Source organism: Scomber scombrus, chromosome 10 (genome assembly GCF_963691925.1).
Source record: "Scomber scombrus chromosome 10, fScoSco1.1, whole genome shotgun sequence".
Taxonomy (NCBI): domain Eukaryota; kingdom Metazoa; phylum Chordata; class Actinopteri; order Scombriformes; family Scombridae; genus Scomber; species Scomber scombrus.
In genome coordinates this window covers 1,589,670-1,615,198 of record NC_084979.1, presented here as the reverse complement: position 1 = coordinate 1,615,198, position 25,529 = coordinate 1,589,670, and the positions used below count along the sequence as shown (strand labels likewise).

The 25,529-nt window shown below is 37.9% G+C and overlaps 1 protein-coding gene across 3 annotated transcripts in view; it reads left to right on the top strand.

The window, feature by feature from the left end:
- prkcz (protein kinase C, zeta) overlaps positions 1-25,529 on the top strand; it is a 140,774-nt gene that overhangs the window by 90,185 nt on the left and 25,060 nt on the right. For all 3 annotated transcript variants that reach the window (XM_062427587.1, XM_062427586.1, XM_062427588.1), the window contains 7 exons: positions 5,304-5,401; positions 7,819-7,905; positions 10,017-10,152; positions 10,378-10,465; positions 12,108-12,227; positions 20,337-20,416; positions 24,191-24,280. In XM_062427587.1, coding sequence (XP_062283571.1) covers positions 5,304-5,401; positions 7,819-7,905; positions 10,017-10,152; positions 10,378-10,465; positions 12,108-12,227; positions 20,337-20,416; positions 24,191-24,280 — 699 coding nt within the window. The remainder of the gene's footprint in view (positions 1-5,303; positions 5,402-7,818; positions 7,906-10,016; positions 10,153-10,377; positions 10,466-12,107; positions 12,228-20,336; positions 20,417-24,190; positions 24,281-25,529) is intronic.

Genomic DNA, 25,529 nt, shown 5'->3' with positions numbered 1-25,529 from the left:
CTGTATGAGATGAATCCCTAAAGGTTAAAAGGGAAAGTGGTTACGTAAAAAGTGTTGAATGGCATTCTACTCAATTTCTCAATTTCTTCCTAAACTAAATAATGTAAGCTCTTTTCTCTGGAGGTAACAGTAGCCTTCATGGCAAGGTTATGACATAATCATCAGTAATGCAGGGGTTTACTGCATGAAAATGCCTTCAGGTCATTATATATTAACAACATGCTTCTACTGCATGTTTGAATCCCAGAATTCCCAGATGTATGATCAGGACAAATTAAAGTTCACATATAGCACAGATGTAAGGCCCTTTTTTTAACATGGGCTATGGTGTGTGTTGGCCCTATAGACATGTATGTACAACGTTTTCAACATGGTATGTACAATGTATGGTAATTCCACTTTATTACAATTTGGTTCTCACTTCCATAGTTTTTGGACGTCATTTCTATTAATGTTGATAACATAGTATTCACTGAGCTGATTGAGTTGATCAGAGCAAGAAACACAACAAGACAGTTTGACAGGTCTTCCTTTGGAGGTTTAAACAGCAGGTTAATGTACTTGTGGTTGGTTACAGTTTGTGGATGAAGGCAGTGTTTACAGCTGAGAGTTGGGTAGTAATTTTGTCTTAGGTTATCTTTTTCTCTTCTGAATACGTTTGCATAATCTGTGGGCTTGTTTCCAACCTCGCTGATTGTCTGACTGCTCGTGTTTGGGACTTCTTTTTAATGATTACTGTGTTCCCAAATCTCAGATGAATTCAATAATATTATTACCAAAACCTCCAAAAACAAGGCTCGAAGTAATCTTTTCATCCTGGTGCTTTTTATGTCTAGAAATGGATTCCTAAGGAAGGGATATGAAAATGTTATGTTTGGCCTCAGCTATTTCTGAACCTGTTTATTTCTGCACATCTAACACAGTCTCTTTGTGAGCAAGGGGCTCCCACTTTTTTAATTTTGGCTTGCCTAAAAACACAGAGGACAAAATGATGATACTACATGGTCTGCTCAGTTTTCTGTTTTAAGCCCATACATAGTGACATCAGTATATACCACTGTCCTGTTTCTGTGGGTCAACAGTTTAATCAGACCTGCTGCCTGTAAGTGGCCTATCCCACTTACTGAACCATGATTACATCTTGTGTCTGTTTTGGCACCTCCATTGAGTGCTATGTGGATGTCAAATGATGAGATGCTATGGGGCACATCCAGTGTGAGTTACACTTCAGGGTGGAATTCATAGAGTGCACAAAAGAAGCTGGTATGTAAATCCTGTTCACAGATCCGGGATAGATGAAAGTGAATGCAGTCTGTCGGCAAGTCAAATGTGTTTCATAGCTGAGGAGATGAATTTTAAACACATGAGTCCTTCTTCTGAGACTTATGACTGCTGGTTTTGGATCCTACATCTATTTAATTGCTCTGAGCTTGCGTTCCAAGTGTGAATCAGTCCCTGATTAGTTGGCAGCAAGGCTTTAGTGTTGGGGGCAGGGACTGGGAAGTGCTGCTGGACTATGTAACAGGTCTAAGAGCAGTAATCAGTGTGGAAAGGAGGGACAGAATGATAACGTATGGGATAAAAGTTACAGACATAAGGATCGTTTCAAAGCAGGGATGAGTGAGAGGGAGTGCAGTAGAGTTAGAGTCAGAGACTGGTGGTGGAGCTTCTGAAAAGAATGAAGGAAAAAAAAAGAAATTGGACAAAAGAGGAAGAAGATGGAGTGGGGGTGGAAACGGCACCAAAGTGGCAGAGAGCATATGAATAGGAGAAACGTCTGAGGAGGAAGCAGGAACGAGTGAGTGGGTGACTCACAGGAAGAGGAGAGAAGATGAAACATATTTATTGCAGTGATGAATCGCCAGATTGGAATGACGTGAAATTCATTTCAAACAGGAAAAAGTCTGCATAATACTCCTAATGCAAGAAATATGCAGACATGCTCATCATTGACATCCTTTTTTTTCTATTATTAAATAGAAAGTAGAAGGCGGGGGATGGGGTTTCCTGATTTCTCTGGATTATGACCATTTTTTTTAGGAAAAAGAACAATTACAATACTTTTATATTCAGCTTCTTAAAGGCAACATTCATGCATATTACAAAAAAATGACATTTTGTAACTTACAGTATATCTGGTGGTGTCTAGACATGCATTATTTGAATATATCTCTCTGTATGTGTCTACTTTCTTCCAAAGACATAGCCCCATGAAACCTATTGACAGTGTGCTCCATGGATTAAGGGATGTTGCTGTTCAATGTTTTACATGTGATTTTTGCAGTGGGTGTGAAGAGTGAACACCAGCACTGCGTCCTGCTGATGTTACTGTTTATTTCCTGTTGTTTAAAACCACAAGATGGAGCTATTGCTTAACTGACAGCTCCTTCAACACAAACCCCACCGGGCTCATGTAGAGACATCAAGGATCACTGTCCAGAGTTACTGCATCATCCAACATCTGCACAACTAATTCAGGACAACATAAATCATGTCGCAGGCCTCATACACTCCATTTCCATCCTCAATTTTTAATGTTTTTTTGTTTCTTTTCCACACATAAACACATCACACTTACGTCAACTGTTTAAATCCATATTTTCTTGGAGGTTTAAAGAATAAAACCAATTTGACTCAGTGACAAAGAGGCAATTTTGCCCTAATGAAGCGAACATAAAGAAATCATCAAGTCCTCCCAATGTTTTGATTGGACAACCCTTTTTCATTTATTCATGATCCTATTGATGCATATTAGTTGAATTATTCATCTCTTCAGTAGTGTAATGCCTGACATCAAAGGAGGCTAGTAAGCCTTTACACAGACAGACTGCTACTAAAGTAGCTGAAATGACCAATAGGAGATGTGTTGGGATGGCATATTGTGCATCATTATACATTCCTCAACTAATAATGAGTTGACCAGAAGGAATTTAGTATCATGTGCACATTATGGGGTCTCTATTGTTATGTTATAAATTACCTATATGAATTTAGGCACACTCTATCGTAACTCACATAAAACATTAACTATCAACTTAATCACACTTTAAATCAGCATAAAACATCCTCGCCTCAGGCTAAACACTCATAGTTTTTCTCAGCTGAATGAATGTATGTACAATTAAAAGCACAGATGACTGATAACAACACAGTGCGAGTACTCCAGAGATTACATTTGTTATTCAATTGTTGGAAGGGGTTGTACTTTACTCACAGTCTCTGGTTTGGAGTAACATAATCAGTTGCCATTATAATTATGAAATAGTCGTACTGTACTTGATTATTCCCATTGTGTACTACCACTAGTAGGAACATCTATCATTTTAATAATCTCTGAATGGGGCTACAGTTAAACTTCACTCAAACATAAGGCAATAAGAGACAGTGCTCCATTTAGCAAAGATGCAAATAATAGTGACACTAAATGATTTAAAGTCAGGTTAACACACTAATAATACAGCAATTTAGACAGTATTTCTAATGCTTTTGTTAGGCTGCTTTTATTATGGTAAGCAAGATGACCAATTTCATCATAATGTAATGCTGTGTTTTTTGCAAGATTGATAACGGTATAAAAATTCCGCATTATGTATGTACTGAATTGTCCATAAATATATCATTTTCTTACTTTACCTTTCAAATTCAGATTTGAATGGCCTATTATGAGCTTATAAAATATGACACATTGTAATGCAGTGTAACGCAGTCGCTCAAACTGCCTACATGTTGTCTCAGTAATAATTATCAAATAACACAATATATGATAATGTAACAGACAGGAGCCATTCTGCATAATGAGTACTCTTACTTTCATACATTAAGTATAGTTTTACAAGTTTTACTTAAAGATCCTCTCCAGACATATGAAATACTAAATAGTTCAATCTGAAATTGTTATAATGACATCTAATCCTTCCAGAATCTATGAATATCTAAATATTTTAATTTTCAAGAGTTTCCTGCTGAATACAAGATATCCTCCTTCACTGTAAAGTCTATTCTCAGTGTATGTTGTGCACTGGAGGCTTCATATTCATAATTCATATATTCTCAACTTGATAACCACAATTTATGAAACCTTATACATTTAAAGCCATCAAGACCTTGGTTGTGACTGAGGCTTTTCACCTTCAGCATATCAGCATATCATCAGTATTATCTGATAAAGACTAGGTCTAATATCAGATATCAGCAATATCAATCATCTAGTATTGTACATCCCTGAACACCTAGTGATGCCATGTTTGACTTAGTGTTTTAAACAGTTCCAACCACACCCCAAAAATCAAGTGAAAATTGGTCCTGCTTTGACATTTTAAAGGTGTGATCACTGTCTGCAGGAAGTATGCCAAATAGCTGTCTGTCCCTATACCTGGATATTTTAAAGTTAAGTTTATTTACAATGAAAATGAAGTTTCTGTATTTTTATGCGGTGTGTAGAATTATGCATTTAACAAGAATGAAGTGTTAACTATCTTTTAAGCCAGATAAAGGTATCTGATTTGCCTTTTAGATCATATGTAATACCAGTTTAGAGCTGTCCTTGGTGAAAAGCATGCCATCATAGCCTTTTCCCAGATGACTCCTAACTCCCTCCCTGATCTCTCTCCCAGACTTCTGTGTTTTGGGCATCTTTGTAGTCAAAATGACATGAATCATACAGATGTGGATACGGGTGCATACTTTTGATTGCATGAACGATAAAGAAAGGAAAGCTTGAGAGACAATTGCAAACTGTTTTAGAAAGATACAAAACGTGTTTGACCCAGCAACTCCAATAGTCCCATCAGGACAGAGGTTTAAATCTCTGTTAAAAGAACCCATTTCATTTGAAGCATGTTGAGGCCTTAACTCTGTCAGTGGTTTTTTTAAACTGCCCTTTTTTAAATGTGTCTTTGTCTTTTATAACATCTCAGCTTATAATGTGATCAAATCAACAAATAGAAATACTTTTCTGACAAGTCTAACTCACAAGGTAATATGACATCTCTCAAAATATTATGTTAAGCCTTCATTTGGGTCAACGACTAATTGGTGAATAGTTTTCAAGATGGGCGTGGCTTGCTGCCTGATTGTCTTTTATGCACACCATCTAAGGTCCTTTTCTTTAACCAGGTCAGTCCAACAAACACGACAGAATGAACCTGAGTGTGACGATTGTGCTGAAGATAGAATACATTTAAGTAGGACATGAACATGATGTATCTCCATCTGTCTCTTTAACCATAGACAAATTGATGGTCAAAGTATTATCTTTCCTTCATACCATCTCTGTCTCTGTCTGTCTCTTCTCACCTCTCCAGGATATTGACTGGGTGCAGACGGAGAAGCATGTGTTCGAGCAGGCGTCAACCAATCCATTCTTAGTAGGCCTCCACTCCTGTTTCCAGACAGAAAGTCGGTAAGAGCGTCATAAGGCTGACACCTTTTTAAGAGCTCATGCTGTATTTGTAGCCAATACATGTCAGTTAAAGCTCTGTGATACAGCTCACAGTACCTGACAGTACTTCACAGTGTAGTGAAATGTTACTCTCTGAGGGCGTATTGTTAGAATAAGGCTGCTGTTCATTTATCTTCTTATAATAAATCAAAAAATCTCAAGAAAAGACCAAAACATATAGTTACCCTATTAAGTAAGTCAGTGTTGTACCTAAAAAACTTCAGTGGAAGAAGCTATCTTCAGCCAAAAACATCAAATCACTGAGCTTAAAATTCCGTTAGCCACACTGGACAGTGGACAGAAGCTATAGATCACTTTGTGGAGAAAAGTGATGTTACAATCAGCAGCTGGAATCAGTTCACTTTTAATTTCTGGGTCACTTTTGAGTGAATTCAGCAACTACAGCATCACATTTTGTTCATAGTTATATCAAACAAGTGTTATGAATTAATTACTGCTCTGATTCGGGCTTCTGACTGACTTCTCCATAGCAACAGCAGCTGAGGCTCATGGGTACTGTAGTATTTTTAATTAGTCAGAAACAAAGTTGAAATCCTTGAACCTGCTGGCCATCATATCAACCTATGGGACCATTGCATACATCTAGGAGAGTCCCCCAAAAGTACTCCAGGATATTGTTTAAAGAAACATTTGGAATGGGAATACAGAATGGAACCAGGTGCTCATCCACTTAGAGTCTTTATTATGGAGAAAGAAAAAACAGTTTAGTCCATTAGTAGTCCTTCATTACAATTAACATAACAAGTGTAGTTTCTTCCTCTCTTCCTGTAAAATGTCTCCATGAGATTAAAAATGCAATTATGGAGTTTCAGAAAAAAACTGCACTGTTCATTTAAATGAAACAAAAGATATGTGTCAGTCCAACAGAATGGCTCTTTCATGTGTTTTTAACATCTTGTCTGTGGACGTCTTTGTCTGTGGTGCAGAGGCATAAGCTGAATAAGCTACAAAGACCATACTTGTTTGTATCAATTCATTGTTGATTTTTGCTCTTTGGTCTTTTATGATGTCAGCTTCTGTTTCCCAGAAATACTAATTCAGTAGCATTTAATATGGATGTATGAGTCAACAGGTCTTTGAAGACATAGAATGTACCTTCTCCAGAAACAGATTGATTTCAATTTGAATGCGTACATAAGCGGACATAAGTGCAGATAATGACATCACATAACAATCTGAAGTCTTGTTCACCTGCAGGACAAATCAAACATTTTTTTTTTTAGCATTTATAAGCAGTACACACACAAGAAATAGTTAACAACACACTACAATGCAGTTATAAGCAGATATAAGTACAATCTGTCGTGTTTATTGATGTATAGTATTTGTCAGGAAAAGGTACATAAATGAGAATACCAGTGCAAAGTTTATAGAGGCTATATATATATATATATATATATATAGGCTATTTAACTGTGAGTTACTCAAAGCTAGACAGCGACACTTTTCTGAAATTATTAATAAGAACATCAACAACACTCACACTCTGTTTGCTATGGTTGATAAGCTTACAAACCCCCTAAACAGATAGCTCCAGAACTCCTTTCCACAGATAAATGCAATGAATTTGCTTTTTCAGTGAAAAAATCCAGTCCATAAGGTTAAATATCAACACAAATCAACAAAACAATAAAATGATGCAATCCCTAAGACCTCCCAGGAATAACTCAACTGTGATGTCAGAATTTAAAACAGTTGATCAAAAAACCATAGAGGAAACAGTTCAGCATCTAAAACCATCAACATGCTGTCTTGACACAATGCCATCAGACTTTTTTAAAACTATTATGAACTCTTTCAAAGCACTTTACATTTTAATCTTTCATTTACACTCTATGTCCTTTTAATGATTTCAAAGCAAATCATTATTTTATGCTGCAATCTTATATTTAATGCTCTATTCTAGTATTTTATTTATATCTCTTTCTATGTTTCTGTACTTAATTTTTATTATTAGTGTGTGTGTGTGTGTGTGTGGGGGGGGGGGGGGGGTATTTACTATGATTGGGTTTTATTTTTATTTCTCAAATTCCATGGGGGTTTTTTTCAAAAAAAAATTTCTGTTAAATATTTGTTTTATGTAAAGCACATTGAGTTGCCACTGTGTATGAAATGCGCTATATAAATAAAACTGCCTTGCCTTGTCAGCAATTATAGTTTCTCATTTGAAGACTTATTGCAACTGGTGGAGTTATAGTTAACAAAAACATGAATAAACTGTTATTGTATATTGAATGTTTTTTCTGCAGCTTATACATGGTAAATAAGTTAAATGTTACCCATTTTTCAAAGAGCATCTCTTTTACTATACTATATACATATACTGATGGATTTTCCAATCATGCTCTGGTTTCCAGGTTATTTCTTGTGATTGAATATGTGAATGGCGGGGACTTGATGTTTCATATGCAGCGACAACGGAAGCTCCCTGAAGAACATGCAAGGTAAACATCCAGATGTTACAACAGCTGTTCACACACATGACTTTTAAAAAGCTCAATTCCCAGTCCAGGATTTAAACGTCTATATTTCCATATAGTAACTAGTCCCAAAGAGTGTTGCCTCTACATGAAAAATTCTACTTTTGATCTGAGCTCATGTCAAATGAACTATATGTACAGGTAGCATTTATAAACATATATCATTATGAAGGCTTTTATCTTGCACTGTTGGTTCTCTTGTGATTCTTCCATTGACCTAAACAGACTGCACACCATATTAATAAATGTCAGGGACGAGGCGAGGCACTGCAGAGAGGCCTCCAGGAATAGGCTGCATGATGAGTGGATGACACAGAAGTGGGTGAATTTGATTGGATTTTGGTTAAGCTGACATGGCACAGTCAGTTAGCTACACAGGGAACACTCTTATGCAACTGGCAACTATTTTGGGTCGGACTGATTGAACCTCCTCCAGATGAGTTCTTTTGTATTCCTCATGATGGTATTATGTGAAGTACAGGCTGAGTGTAGTTTCTGTCTTTTGCTAAGAACAAAAAACATGAGTTTCATCCAGCGTCTTGTTTCCTGGTTCAGGATAGATGGAGTGTGTGCACTCGGTTAAAGATGCTTTTATTTGCACCTTCTTTGCACTTCAATCTAAAATGTTCTTCAATAGCATACTTCTTCTAAGTACTTCTTCCAAACATATGCTTAATAGCAGCTTTAACAGCGCTTCATGGACATGGCAACGCTGCCAAAATCCAACTTAACACTTTTTCCCCCCCTCTGAAAAATATAATGAGCACCCATAATTCATTTTGCCTGTCTACTTGCGGGGCACTCCAACTGCGGCTCTGATAAATGCTGGATCAAAGGCTGGGTAATTTAGAGAGGCACCGTTGGGCCCCTATCGGCCCCTGCAATCTGTATTCTGGAGACAGTGGCTGTACATATGCAAAGCAGCATGTTAATCACTCATAATGATTGTACATATTCATGAGCAGTGCTCTTAGAGAGCCCCGCTGCATTCCCCCGCGCCGTGGGGGAGGCGGGTCGGTGGGCGATGGATGCTGCTGCCGATAGGGTGCAGCTTCTATCAGTCTGGATGCCAGCGATGAAACGACGGTGTACAATTGAGGTTGTCACTGTGAAAGCGTGGGGGAGCGATGTGGGATTTGTGATTTCTCTGTCAAACAGTCTTTCCCTCAGTGTTGACAATCAGGGATTTATAACAGGCAGACAGAGAAAGGCTCGTCAGTCTTAATGAAGGCTTATCTCCCAGATACAGAGAACATACTACCTACACATAGAGAGGAAACATGCCACTGACTCACCAAAGATCAGTCAAGCAGAAACTGTTGGCTATAAATATGTCAATATGCTCATCATGATGAGTATGATCTCATTTATATACATGGACTTAGTATAGTGTCTAGTATAGTAGTAGTCTAGTATAGTCTCATCTCTTATACTACAGTGATCAGTGAGATATAATGAGACTATGCTGCATGTGTATTGTGCATTTTTGTATTTCACCAGTTTGATCACTTGGATCAAACACATACATGGTTTAGGCTTGGAACAATGATCTGGAACCACAGTGATACTGATATTTCAGGTTAAAAAAAAAAGGAAAAGAAAAATCAGTTTTAATGTTACGTGCAGACATTTGCATCTGAAACACCACAAACTGCAAATCAAAGTGTCAGCCACAATTGACTTCCAGGAAGGGTCTAACAAAGGAATAACTGTTGGTTGTGCAAGATCCAGCTTTTTAGGAGTTTGACCCAAGTTATCCCTGCTGTATCAATTCTTTGACCATGTTGTTTTTGTTACATGTAATATCTTGCACAATTGGAGGCAAAAAGTATTGTTTGTTCTGATGCTGGTGCTTGATTAAAGACCATGGGGTCAGATTTAAAATGATTATGTTGGGTGCATAAATGTGCTCGGCAATGTCTTAGTGCACTATTAGATCATCTTGTTTTTGTAGTGAGGGCAACATTAGCAGAAAGCTCATGGAACATAGAATATGAACTATAATTTCATGAATATTTCTTTGGCAGACACGTCCGACACAGCAATCTCTAGATTCCTCTTCTTTTTCTCTTCAGATTTTATGCTGCTGAAATTTGTATCGCTCTGAACTTCCTGCACGAAAAAGGAATCATCTACCGTGACCTGAAGCTGGATAATGTTCTCTTGGACCACGAGGGACACATCAAGCTCACAGACTATGGCATGTGCAAGGTAAAGAGACATATTGATTTTTTTCAGTAGACCTTATGGACATCTGGCGGAGGATTATCAATAATGCAGTAGATCAGTATGGACTCGAGGTACTAACAGCGCCTCTTTCTTTTTTCTTTTTTTTTCTTCCATCATTCATGTTCTTACCCTTCATTTATTCCACACCACCTCTTTTATTTCTCCATCCACTGCTCTTACTTTTGCACTTCTTCTTTTTCTACTCAGGAGGGGATCAGACCAGGTGACACCACCAGTACTTTCTGTGGAACACCCAACTACATTGCACCAGAGATCCTCAGAGGAGAGGACTACGGTCAGTACAGGAGTCACTATGGCTTTGATTAGAGTTTGTGTTCATTAAGCTGAGGAGTCAGTCTTTATATTAATGTGTAAGAGGCATAAACAGTGAATGACTTCAAATCCAACACTTTCACATGGAGAAGATTTTCCAGCATTGATCCAATCAGCCTTCATTTGTGATTTACATAGTTATCAGTTTGGCAATGTCAGAGGTAGACACATGCATATTTTATTATTTTTGTTTTGATGTTTTACATTTTTATCTTTTTATTTCTTCTACTTTTTTACATTATTTTATTATTATCATTCTATAGTTTTGTCTTCTTATCTTATTTTATTTGTCTGTTGCTTTTGTCTTTTAATCTCTTTTTTAACCTAGTTTTAGTCCAGCTTTTATTAAACTTAATCTTTTATTTATTTTGTCTTTTAAGTCTATTTTAACCTAGTTGTTAATTTAACTTTTAATAAACCCTTTCTCTTTTCTCTCTTATCTTACTTATTTCATTCTTTTATTTTTTTACTCATTTTTTCACTTTTTTTTCTCCTTTTTTTTTAATTCTAAAGATTTTTATCATTCTTATTTTCTCTTGCATGAATTGGTTTCAATTTTTGTCATTTAATTTGTTCTTTGTTTTGTTTTCCTTTTCTTTATGTTGTCACTGAACTACACTAACCTGTATGAAAGCTGCTATATAAATACGGTTTGATTGATTGATGCAGGGTTCACTCTGCCTACAGTTACATCATTTATATAACCTTAATATACACATTGAGAGAGCCTCTAACTCTGATTCAGAGCTCTGTTGATACTTAGTGTTACTGTATCTCTTCCACCTTGGAAACAGCTAAAGAATACACAGCGCTCTGAGCTAACATGAAGGACTCAGTGTCCCAACCCCAAAAAACTAAACCTGGGAGTTGTCCGGTGTGACTCACCTGAGAAAGTGGAGCTATCGGCAGCAAAACGTGAACTATAGTCAGGGTGTGGGCGGAGGAAGGAGACGCTGTTGTTTGTTGTTATGTCTCCCTGACTGTTCAATTTAAATATATATACTGTGCAAAAGTTTTAGGATGCTTTCAAAAGTAATGCTATGGATAGTTTTTATTCATCTCAATTATGTATTAGTTGTGAGCAGCTTTGTCTGTAGAACAGCAGCACTTCTCCTCAGTATACCTGCACACAGTGTTTCAGGTACTCAGCAGGTCGTTCAGGTGTTCCTGCATCTTGGAGAAGTTCCCATGTTCTTCTTCTTCTTCTGTTGATTTCTGGATCTCAGCTGCTTCTGTCTCTTCATGTAATCCCAGGCTGACTTTTGTTCTTCTTGTTGCTGAAGATTATTTCTTTATGATTCTTGCTGGATGTTTAGGGTCATTGTCATGCTGCAGAATACATTTGGAACCATTGGGTTCCTGATAATAATGTGTGATGGATACGAATCTAAACTTCTGAAATGCTCATCAGAATCAGAATACTTTATTGTCACTGGACATTACTGTTCCAACGAAATTCTCGTGCAACCCCTCGGTGGTGCGACGTAAACACATAACGGACAGTATGTTCTAAAGTCATGTAATTACCTTTTAATTTAGTGTTCCTTTTCATTTCATACACATATCTAAAGTACTACTGTATCTTCTGTGCCCCACCCCTCCAGGCTTCAGTGTGGACTGGTGGGCTTTGGGTGTGCTGATGTTTGAGATGATGGCTGGGAGGTCTCCGTTTGACATCATCACCGACAATCCTGACATGAACACAGAGGAGTACCTCTTTCAAGGTGAGTTAGAGATATCTAACAATACTGTATTATCACACAATGCAGGGAGAGTTTATATGTCCCTGCTGCCCAGGAATAATCCACTAGACTGTAAATTGGTTGGGGATGAGATATCTTATGTGAGGAGATGGTTCTAATCTGAGCAGTGTCACTTGTAGTGATGAACCTAAAGAGAATTAGGACCTGACCCTGCAGCTCAACTGATGGCACTGTTTGCTGCTAACTGCTGCTCGGTGTATTCGCTTTGCACTTTCTACACAAGTGTGAGTTTCAGGGGACTGACTCCGTCACCGTGTTGCTAATTCCAGGGCCAATTCTAAGTACCGACAGTATAGAGCTCATCTCTGCACTCCAAACTCAGGAAGAGCGGGAGCACCTGGAGATCACAGTTGATATAAAAAAACTGACTCCATTGCTTGCTACTATCAAGCATGGGTGTCATGCTCATTCTCATCATTTTATTGATGATTAAATCACAGCTGTGTGATGTCTTTAACTTAACACTTGCTAAAAAGTGCAACACTGAATTATCACTGGACGTATCAGCCCTTATGTTGTGTGTGTGGAAAATCTTGCCAGTCCACCAAGCAAGGCCGTCTTTCCACACTACTTTTTCTTATCCTGCCTACTTATCATTATCCAGACTTTCTCCTCCTTTTCTGCATCAGGTGTTTTCAGAATTAGAGCCCGACCGATATATCAGTCAACTGATATTATCAGCCGATATTGGCCTATCACAGATATATTGTTTTTATGCTGTCTGTTAAACATATATACGTCACATTTCATATGTATATTTAATCATTAATCGTTTTTCCTTATTCAAGTTTAATATATACATATTCAAGTATAGTTTACTGTTTTAGTGCACTGATGCCATTTTATAAAAAAAATAAGTTTATTCTTAAACTGTAATATATCACAGCCTCCATTACATATCTTGTGTTTGGTAACCATATTTGGAAAAAAAAGTTGCTTATATTCTGTGTATATAATATTGTTGGCCGATATATCGATATAAGAATTTTTTTATTTCCTAATATCGGTACCGGCATTCGCCCCAAAACTCCAGTATCAGTCAGGCCCTATTCAGATCATATCTGTTCCTTAAAGCACAGGGATCCTAATCCATATGGCAACCTAGTCTTTTTCACTTGTACATCCTTTTTAGTTGTTCTGTGCTAATTGAATCCATACATTTGCTAGACAGTCACACATTGACTATCTAGCCCTCACTAAAACCTGGATATGTCCAGAAAACACTTTCCAACAATCATGCTTTTCGCTGATACTGCTCAGGTGTGTGGGCAAAGGAGGTGGAACAGATTTTCTGCTTTCCAACAAATGGAAATGTATCTAATCATCCCCTGAAAATGGTCACTTACCAGGCACATATGTTACTGTGAGTACCTGGGAGCCCTGTGGCACTCGTGTCAGGTGGAACAGTGTTGAGATACTTATTCTCGAAGGCTTTTCTTTTATCAGCTGTGGCTTTGATTTTACCTCATTTATGCCGCTGTGCACGAAAACATCTGGCAAAAGAAAAGATGCAAGAATACATTCACAGAGCACTTTATTAGGAACACCTGCGTTATCTAATGCAATCTTATTAACAGCTCTGCCATGAATTCTACTTTTACATCTTAATTGTTTTTTATTTAGTTTATTATCGAGGTGGGAAATAAAGGAAAGCAGATTGAAAGTAACCTTCGTGTTACATCCACTGCCTTGATTATTATTATTATATTAACATTATTTAGTTTTTTATAAACTTGAAAGATTGAATGAATTTTGTCCATGAATTAGTGATATGCATCTATGAACAGGTAACTTTAGCTAACATTACTAGAAGAAACATAATGTTACTGAAGTGCAAGATGTTACCTATTATGGCGCTTTTCCACTACACAGTTCCAGCACGACTCGCCTCGCCTCGCCTCGGTACGTTTCCAGAACAGACCTTTTCCATTACAAAAAAGTACCTACTCAACATGGGCGGGGTCGTCATAGCACGGCTGCGCGAAACTGCCGTGACTTTGTTTTATACGCGACACAAAACACATAAACAATGGAGGACATGGAGGCAGTGGTGTACTTGCTGCTGTATGAGGCTTTTTGTCATACACAAAGCAAGAAAATGGAGCCGTATAGCTGTAACTATGGTAACACCGTATAGCTGTAACTATGGTTGTAACTATGGTTGTAACGCTGCTGCCGGTATTTAAAAATGCCGGGTTTGATTCTTGTGTGGGACGGCTCATGACTCTTCCAGCGACAACTCTTCTGACCAATCAGTGGCCGGCAGTGTGTCGACGTCACATTTTAGTACCAGCTTGGCTCGCTTGGAACCTCACTAGAGCAGGTACTAAAAAAGGACCAGGTACCAGGTACTACCCCTAGTGGAAACGCAAAAAGAACCGAGGGGAGGCGAGTCGAGACGAGGCGAGTCGTGCTGGAACTGTGTAGTGGAAAAGCGCCATTTGTGCAAAAGGTCAAGCATCTAAATGAACTTCTGAAGAAGAGAAGGTAATACTTTACCAATCAATAGCATATAATATGTCATTAGCCATTTACTGCTCAGTTCCCCAATTAACTTCATACAGTATTTGTTCAATACTTGTCTCATACTTCTGTCCTTGCTCTCTTTTTTTCCCTTAATTCTTAAGACACATTAAACAGTTTATCCGTTACATTTTATCATAGTTTTGATATTAAAAGGTACTTTTTAATTTATTTTGTCAATCAATCAATCAATCAGTCAATCTTTATTTATATAGTGCCAAATCACAACAAAAGTTATCTCAAGGCGCTTTACACATAGAGGCAGTTTGGACCGTACTTGTTAAATTTCATTTAAAGTACTATTGTGTCTAGTTTGTCTTTGTCTAGTTTTCATTGTGACAAAAAGGCTGTAAACAAACATTTCTCGTCATAGATTTTGCTGATGAGATGTAAGCTGATTTCTGTCAAGGTACATGAAAATGTGAACATTAGCCCTCAGAATGTCTAGTCATGAAGTGTCTGTAGTCTGTAGTACATTTCATGACAGTCTTGTTTGGCAAGAGGAATTTTCAAGCAGAAGCTTCTAACAATGTTCTCTGTGGTTCAGGGATTGAGAGTACAGAGGAATACTGGGTGAATATATCAAGCACATGACAGGCTGTTCATTTAACCCTTTGTTACGCATAACTTCTATTCTGAGTGCGGAAGAAAAAGATTCCATGTAATGGCATAACAATCAGCTCTGAGCTGTGAAGGATTTATGTGTAAATCTGGACTTACATGGTTCTGACATACTTCATTACAATGGAACAATCTCAAATGAGGATAGTTTTATTTTCTTCAAATGTTAATGAGTTTTAGTTGACTGCAGTGTCTGAGTCCTCTCATGTTTTGTTCTTAGTCTGACATGTCTTGATATTTCTCACATCTACATGAGTGATATTGTTTGCTTCAGCCCAATTCAGGTCAAAGGAGATAACAGCTGGAACCTACAGATTTCTGTTGTCTTTTGTCTTATCTTCTGTTGATGAAAATCATTGAAATTAATTTGCCTGTGTTTTTCCCCCTTTTGTGCTTGGAAAATCATCAACTTCCACTTTTTCCACCTTGGAAATCCAATTTAGTCATTTTTTGGGCTTTATAGGTGTAGAATTCTACCCTTGGGTAGCTGAAACTCTTTAAATCCCATTTGAAGAGCTCAGAAATGGTAAAAAGCTTAAAAAAAGGATAGTAGGCTTGACTAAAACAATGACAAGGTTGTAAAAAAATGTTTTACTTTTGTCTATTAAATTAACAACCAAACCTTAAGACCGAACCTTGACCTTAAGCTGTTACAGTAGGTGCGGGCAAGAAACTACTTAATATTTTAAAGTTAATGTAATGGATGTGCTGCTTAATGCTGTAACGCCTGCTCCCCTCCCCTCAGGAATTGTGGAAAATCTGGCAGAACATCATGGCCTCTATAACAGATGAGATTTAGGGTGCATGTGTGGAACAGTTTTCTCCATGAGTTTGCTTCATTTGGCAGGTGATGGCATTTTCATTTGAATTGAGATGGTGCCAAATAACCACAGTGAGACACCTGAAAAACAGAGGTCTGAGCAAACAGCTAAATGCTGATGAAAAAAAGTGAGAACATTATCCCATCAACCACAGGAAACAGCCCCAAACCATAGTTTTATGGGAATGTTTTTTTAATGTGGGATCATTACTCCATAATTATAGTTTTAAAGGTATGAAGAGACGGATGTAGTAACCTGATGGCCAAGAGTTTACTTGCACTTGGAGTGCCTGGCATAGCTAAATGAGCTACGGGGAGAATTAACACTGTGGACTGATGCTCACATTTGAGTATTTCTCATAAAGGTTTGAAGCAAAGTGTAAACTGTAAAAAAGCATGCATCTATGTGTGGAGGGATCTGGTTGTGGAGGACAGTGGTTGAAAAAAGAATAGGTCACCCAGCGAAAACATTCAACTTTTGCTGCAAAGCAATCTGTCAGCAACACACAGCTATGGCCAATCAAACTTGTGTGTTCAGGCAATCCTGGAATCATTTTTTCTGGCACTTGTCTAGATGAAGGATGAAATGTCTCCTAGTGTTAAAAATCACTGTGCAGTGTTTTTGCATCTGATAACCCTTCACATGTATGGATCTATAACTCAAACTGGACTACTGGATTATATTTCATCAGTGGTACCTGCAGCAACATGCTACCACCATTGCAGCTCTAACAATGACACATATCAACCTTCCTTGTATGTTTATTGGTTTATTTGCACATTTGTAAAATAAAGTCAGAGAAAAATAGTAATAATAAAACACGTGTAGGTGAGGTAGAAATCCACTATGGGCTTATTTTAAAACCTCACCTATAAGAGATAAAACACAATAACAATGCAAAGTCATTTATCAAAAATAAACACAAATATAATTTACCTAAATAATATTACGTACACACATTGCAAAATAAAAAAAAGCAAAACAGAAAATTCTAAATTAAATACAAAGCAAAAGAAAGAAAAATAAATTCACAAAACATTACAAAACATTTGGATTATGTGCCAGAATCTTTTGTCATCAGAGCATTTTTGAGTTTTATTTTGTAAGCGGGTAAACACAGAGAATCAGTAAGTAAGTGCACATTTCTATTCCATAATTGGGCTCCACGGTATCTTATTGAATATTGTCCTCGAGATGTATTTTATGTATTGTATTGTATGTGCTACGAGTGTCAAATGATGAGGATTTATCGTTTCAACATGATACATGTAAACATCTGTATGGATTTACACAGAAACCTGTGTTAAGAGAAACCAGAACCATCACCGTCAGCCTTACATGCAGACGTACAAGCATGTTCCAGCCTTGATGTGATGCTCATGTGTTGCCCTCAAGGCATTCATGCAAAGACTTCAATATTATGATAACTGATGAATTAAAGTCATAATCGAAAATCTTACTTGTTACACTGCCAAAAGTCATCCCCATAAGGAAGGTAACTGTGAATAATTGAGATTTTCAGTGTGATGGTTTAGACCAAAAAATATATACTGTGTAGGCTCTATAATATCTGTCCTTCTATTCACATTTGTATTTCCTCGAGGCCATATGGTATCCTTACATAGTGCACCCCCTCACCTCTTCCTCCCTCCCTCTCTCACACACACCCACACAGCTTTCCTTAACAGAAATTCCTCCATACTACAGTGGCCTTGTGTGACGCATTATGTCTCTGCTGTGACTGTCAGTAGCATAGCGTGGCACCACGGCTAGCATCTGCCACCAGTACCATCCTCCTGGCGGTCTTACCGGTAGAGCAGCAGGTTCCTGGATCAACGCCTGCTAACAGAAACTCAACCCTTTCACTGTTAGAGCCACCCAGCCATATGCCACCATAAGCTAGACCCTGTGCCAGGTCCTGCTTTGGGTATCCACACGCCAACCCCAGAGCTTTAGACAGACAGAATCCCAGACTGGCAAAAATTTGATTCAGTGAGAGAACCAGCCACAAGATGGTATTCACGTTAAAAGAGACAATCTTTTCAGGTCTTCATAAGGTGTTGTTCCACCCTGAGCCTCCGGAACAGCTTCATAGCATCATAGATTCTCAGACAGAGAGTAACTCTGCTGGAGGCATGAACACCACTTTTCTAAAAGATATTCCCTCTGTAGGTGTTTTGATGTTGGTGGTATAGAGCTCTGTCTAACATGTCGATCCAAAATCTCCCATAGGTGTTAAGCTAGGCTGTGGTCTGGTGATTGTGAAGGCCATAACATATGATTCACATCACATTCAGTGAGCTCTCATGATCTGTATAGAATTTTTGAGACCAACATTCATTTTTCAGAGTTACAAAAATTCATTATGATGCATACATTTAAAAATATGATGAGAATATGATGAATATAACATAATTATATTTGATAAGAATTTCTTCAAATTGCTTTAAAAAAAGAAAAACTGACATGTATTCCTCATACACGTCTATTGAGTTTCTGGACTACTGTGTCTCAGGAGGTACAGCGGTCATCCACTAATAGGAAGATTGGCAGTTCAATTCCCGGCTCCTCCAGTCCTCATGTCCATGTGTCCTTGGGCAAGATACTTAACCCCAAATTGCTCAGTATAAATGTATGAGTGAATGTTAGTCCCCCTGTGTGGTAGCTCCTGTCATCAGTGTATGAATGTGTGTGAATGGGTGAATGTGATATGTAGTGTAAAAGCAATTTGAGTGGTCAAAAAGACTAGAAAAGTGCTATATAAGTACAGTCCATTTACCATTTATACACAGTGTGAAGTCAGCTGATTGTTCTTAAGTTACTACTGTCAAACAGTTAAAGAACTCTCCACCATTAGAAACCTTCTAAGTGCTTTGATTGGTCAAAAAGACTAGAAAAGTGCTATACAGTCCATTTACTACAGGTTCTTGTATTCCTGATTGGCCAACATTTACATGCCGATACCTGCAGTATATATCTGTGATAAGCTAAAAGAGCCTCTAATTATACAATCCAATCATGTATGAGTCATCAGAAAGTTGGTATGAGGAGCTCTTAAAGCCAACCTGCTCTGTGACCTTGTGTCATTGTTATCAGTTCTCAGCTCAACTAAAGATGATAAAGAATTTGGAAACTTAGATAGCAAGGCCTTATAAATGGAGACACAGGTATGCTGGTTCCTTTTGATGTCAGTGACGACCATCCAACATCCATTATTTGTAATGACTCAGATCCTCTTAATCTGAATTTGAACAGTCAGAGAAATTCAGTTTATAGAATTTTAGAGAGTAAATCAAACTGAATCTACTTAGGAAACAAAATAAACACATTGAAAAGTGAGGTGACATGTACCTTCCTCTTCAGTTCACCATCATGTCCTTTCCCACATTGTTTGTGAAGAGGTTTTAATGGAAGATAATGTGCACTAATGGCTTGAATCGCATTTGTTTTGCATTTTGATTTGTTTTTGAAGTGGGATATCCTGGGTTCTAATCCCAAGTGGGTCACTTTCGCATCATATAATGAATAATGTGTGAATTGATGCGATACATATCCAGAGATAACACACAAGAATAACTCACCTTGTAGCTTTATAAAATGTCTATTGTGATATTTAGTTGGCAGGGTTTTTTTCTGAGAATAGATTGTGATGGAGAGTTACCATATCTGTATGTGGACATATATTCTACTAACATTACCTTGAACTAGCACGTTGGTGAAAAAAAGCTCTGGCTCCCACCTTAGCAGTAAACACTAAGGTATGAAGAAGTACCACATCCTTGGATTTAGGTTTTGAGGGGAAAACTATTTTTCAGTGTGTTTTTGTTCTCGTTAGTATGACATTGTTGAGCTGTGGGAGTCTCAAGGCTGTGTGTAGACCATCAAAAGTGAGAGAAAGAACAGAATAGTGTCCTCTGTATATCCTCCCTTCCTTTGACTCCCACGCAGCAGACATGGTCACCCACAGGCAGGTTGGACTGTGAATCATCCTCCTCCCCACTCACGATTGTCCTTTTCTTTCTCTCTCTCTCTCTCTCTCTCTCTCTCTCTCTCTCTCGCCCTCCCTCTCTTTTTGCTGCTGTCCTCCTTCTGTTTTTGCCAACAGTTATTCTTGAGAAGCCCATTCGCATCCCAAGGTCTCTCTCGGTGAAAGCTGCCAGCGTGCTCAAGGGCTTTCTAAACAAGGTGAGAGCAGTTTACTCCCAATCAGCCCCTTCTTTCTTTCTCTGTCCACGTACATTGTCACTCTGTCAAATCACCATGCCCGCTACAGACCTATCTCCAACCTTGTCTTTCTGTCCAAGGACCACCTCAAACACAGCAACCTATTTGACAATTTCTGTCAGGTTTTCATTCAGCACACTGCTCTGAAACAGCTCTGCTCATGGTTGTAAATCATGTGCTGATGGCAGTTGATGCAGGGCCCCCTTCTCTCCTGACCCTCCTTGATCTCGGTGCTATATTTGACACTGTGGATCACACTATCCTTTTAAAGCGCCTACACACCACGTTTCCATAGTGTTTTCCGTCCTACCTAACTGATAGGACTTAGTATGTCTCACTGGGAGGATCGCTCCATTCTGTTAACCCTGTACATGTTCCCCTTTGGACGTGTCATCAGCAGATATGGAACGGCTTTTCATTACTATGCTGATGATACCCAGCTGTACACCAAAACTGCCTCAAGCCCTTCTGCAGCCATGTCAGGCCTCAGTACCTGTTGGAAGGAGATAAAGGACTGGATGAGCACACATGACCAGGACATCCCCCTTTCTTCCTCAGTCACTTATCTTGGTGTTAGGTTTGACCCTCAGCTGAGGACATCTATGCAAAACCTCTTTTTACCATCTCAAAAACATGGCTAAACTCCGCCCCACTCTAACCCTGTCAAATGCAGAGAAACTTGTCCATGCCTTGATCTCCTCAAGACTGGACTACTGCAGTGGAACGGCAGTTGTTTTCACTGCACAGGCTCCCTGTCTCCTTTAGGATTGACTAAAAAATCCCACAATCCGCAATCAAATCCATCAATGGACATGCCTCTCCCTACCTAAAGGGTCTGATCATACCACAAACCTCCACCCACACCCTCAGATCTGCCAGCAGCTTGCTCCTCTGCAGCCTCAGTATTAAGCTCTGCACCATGGGGGGCGGAGCCTTCTGCTATGCTCATGGTTGTGGAACAGCCTTCCCAACCATCTGAGGGCAGCGCAGAGTTCTATGTTATTACTACTGTAGCACTGAGAGTTTCACTATGAATGAAAATGGAATGTATTGTCATTATCATTATTATTACTAGTAGTAGTAGTATTATGTGTGCGATCATGGCCCAGGAAGGCCTCTTTTATTTGGCTCAGACTGGGTGGATGTAATGATTGAAGGAACAACGAGGACTGTCAGGCCCCTATGTGAGGACACTTGATGTGCAGATTTTTAAAATGTAATTAAAAACTGTAATAGCTTTAAAATATATCGCTATAACATTCAGTTCATGTTCCAGAATATATAATCATTTCTGAATATAATATGCTATACTCAATCTGACTCAGCGTCACAACTGTAATTGCTTAAATTATGGAATTTGCACTTATTCGCTTTCTTTCTGAGAGTGAGGTTAAAAGATCTACGGAAGCCAAGAACAGTCATGTTTTTTGGTGCCATTATCTCAAGATCAATAGTTAGTTTTTTCTTATTAGTTTACTAATGTTTATGAAAGATCAGGATTGCCATGCATGCATATTGTAATCTGCTTCATTGGCTATTATGATGGTTCAGTTGACACCACTTACAATTTAGATGCTGTTATAATATTAATAACAATTAGCTTAATGAAATTATAACACTGCTTATTATTTTGCCATGGAAACTCACAGTAGTCTAAGTATTTTGTTAGTATGAGAGATTCTGTTATGTCTGACTTCCAAACAACGTCATTTGTGAGCTGTGCCACCACTGAGTATAGATTCAGCATTGGTTCAACATTATGGACAATGCATAAAGGCATGACATGCAACGTGCCAGTTATGATTCATTTTTATACTGACCAAAATGAGACAGCAGTCAGGAAAAAGGCATTTTTCTTGTGATAAATTATCTTGATATCCTAAGAAATCGGCCTTTGTTTGCTCAAGATAACGAGATGAATTAACCTGATATATAGGATAACAAGCTTTTTTATCTTGAGATAACACAATAATTAACTCATGATCTTGAGATAATGGCATTAAAAAAATAATTGTTAAGAGAGTTTTTCTCTGCTTCTGTAAAGCTTGACATTACTTGATATTGTTTTTTGCATGAAGGTTGACTTTAGTTCAAAATGACACCTACAGCACTACTAAAGTTCACTGATTAACATGCTGTGTCTAGTTTGTCAACCTGCACACAAACAGGAATGCAATACAGAACATCTGTGGCTTTAGAAAAATATTAAAAATGCTATACAAATAAATCGATTGATTGATAGGTACGTGGTGTAGCTATTTCAGGAGGAATAGTTTAAATATTCACCTAGTAATTCTGTGCAGCCTCTGCTTGTTGCCTGGCAACATCACAGTGATGACAAGAAGTCATAACAATGCATCTGCTTCTGTGCGTTATTTACCAAGATATTCAGTATGACAGTAAATAAGTGAACTTCCCATAATGTGAAACTATTCCTTTAAAAATGGGGTTTCAGAGCCTATTCTTACTAAAAGTTTAAAATATTGATCCAGTTTACACATATATTTTAGTGCGAGTTTGATCCAGCTTGTATATTTGACAGAATGTCTTCTTCTTTTTTTTTAACTCAGCTTCCAGGCAGCTTTAACTTCCATACATTTCACTACAATATGAAAATATGCAGAGTAGAAAAACTCCTTTTATTGTTATCAGAATAATCTTACTGTTGCATTTAGATGAAGCACAACAAGTTCCCATTTGTATTGCCAAGCACTCTTAACTCTCTTAACTCAGACATGATATTCACTGGAATTGTGAAAAGACCCAAACCAACAATAGATCAGTTGTGTGTGTATCAATACCTTATATCTTATTCCTCTGTGTGATAGAGCTGTTTTCCAAAAACTATTAAAAACACATCAGTGAGCCACACATGTTCCTTCATTATCATGAACACAAATTGTGATTTATTTTGACTCAATCCCACACCGTCCTGCTGCCAGAAATACTCACTACAACTCCATTAATCCACCGCTGAAAATAGTCCCCAACTAATGCACTTTTCCTATATGTTTTTAATATAACCAAATGGCTTGATGCTGAGAGCCACAGACAGGGAATAGATGTCACAAATAATTAAGAGACGGACTAAAAATATCATCTCAGCCAAGTTACATTTTTATAGCTTAGTAAAATGAATGGAGAACAGTTGCCTGGAAGGTTGGTTAAAAAAAACGTCTTTAAGTAATATAAAATATGTATTGATTTGTAGAAAATAGCTTACAAAATGGTCAAATAGTGGTATGAAATATATCCACCTTATTTAATTCTCAGATCTGTAAAAGGAGTACAGGTACTTTTTTTTTTCCAACACAGTATGTTGTGTTTATTTCAGTCCCTGGTTTCTTGTGCATGTGCTTGCGTGTGTATGATGTCTCAGTGTGGCTCTAATGCATCACTGTAACTGTTGTGATGAAAAGAGTCCAGTCCGAGTTAAGAAGTAAGTGGGGGCTCTATGTTGACATATGTACATACAGCACATGATGAAAGATGCGGGGCCAACATCATTACTACTTATCCACATGGCAATTGCTTCATTCTCTTTGGAGCTGCAACATCTGGAATATAATAAGAGAGAGATGTTATCTGTTGACACATAAAAGTAGAGTCAGTCTGACAGTTAGTCAAATTAGCATCTGAATGTGGATTCATAAATTAAATAAAATCATTTCACATTGCTGTCACATTGCACTTGTTCCTGTTTACATACCTGACACACTGTCTTGGTCCCAACAGGATCCCAAGGAGCGGATGGGATGCCAGGTCCAGACGGGCTTCACAGATATCAAGTCACACACATTTTTCCGCAATATAGACTGGGAACAGGTAAGAGCTCACTGCTGCTGTTCAGTGGATCTTTATGAAAACTGTAAAATATCATTGCATTCGTTTACTGTACACTTACAACACATTTAAAACATTCTGCACATTCCATGATGAAAACGACCAAGGAGGGAGCGCTTTGGCAGCCAAGCGGTTACTGCGCATGCATAATCGCAACCTCTCTGGTTCGACTCAAGGGACCTTTGCTGTGTGTCATTCCCCTCTGTCTCTCCGGCTGTCAGCCTCTATGTCATCTATTTTCCAATAAAAAAAAGGGAAAAATGCCCAAAAAACTGAAAAGGACCAAGAAGAAGGAAAAACTATCATGTTATCTACCCACTTTTCTAAATATATGGATGACATAGAATAGATGACACGTCTTTCACTGCCAACACAACCAGTGACTGTCTACCAGTCTGCATTTTGTCAATGAAAATTGGCAGAAAAATAAACAGATGTTCCACATGGTAAATGAGACAAACTACATAAATATTCAAAAACAAAAACTTTGACAAAATGTATAAAATTTTTGCCAACAAATGTCTCATACTTATTACTCTCCTTCTTCATAAGATTGAGCTGCTTGAATTGTAGCACTGAATCAAATGCAGCATCTTCCACTATAGTAACATTGTGTGTCTTGCTCTTTGTTAACTAAAATGATTAGAAAAGCAACACTTTTTAAATGCATGAAGAAAATGAAATGCAAATATCACTGACAAAAACTAGAACAAGGGCTCTATTTTAATCTCACAGCAAGTGCAAGACTTAGTGCTCAGTGGTGTATTTTGGCTGCATGGACTGTGTGGACTGTGTGGGCGATTATAAGCACACCTGCTATTTTGGTTTATGTCTGTGCAGTAACACAAAGTGAAAAAGGGTTGAAGTGAAGAACACTATAGATTGGAGGGTGTGGTGATCAATAAATACATTCAGTCACCTCACTGGTTTCATTGCTTTGAAACAGCTGAGCCAATCACAGTGAAACATGACAACATTAGCTGAACGAATGGAAAGAGAGACAGATGGTGTGGGTATTTATAACAGGTAGTATAATGACGATAGAAATATTAAATTAAAAATGTTGATGAAGCTATTTCAGTTTACCTCTCATGTCTGGAGTCAAATCAAATCAGAATACTATGGAATCAGATTTGTGTCAATATATAATTAAACAAAACTTCTTAAATATCAAACAGAAATAAGACTTTGAGAGAGAAAATAAATCATCTCAAAAGTAAAAACTTAAAGT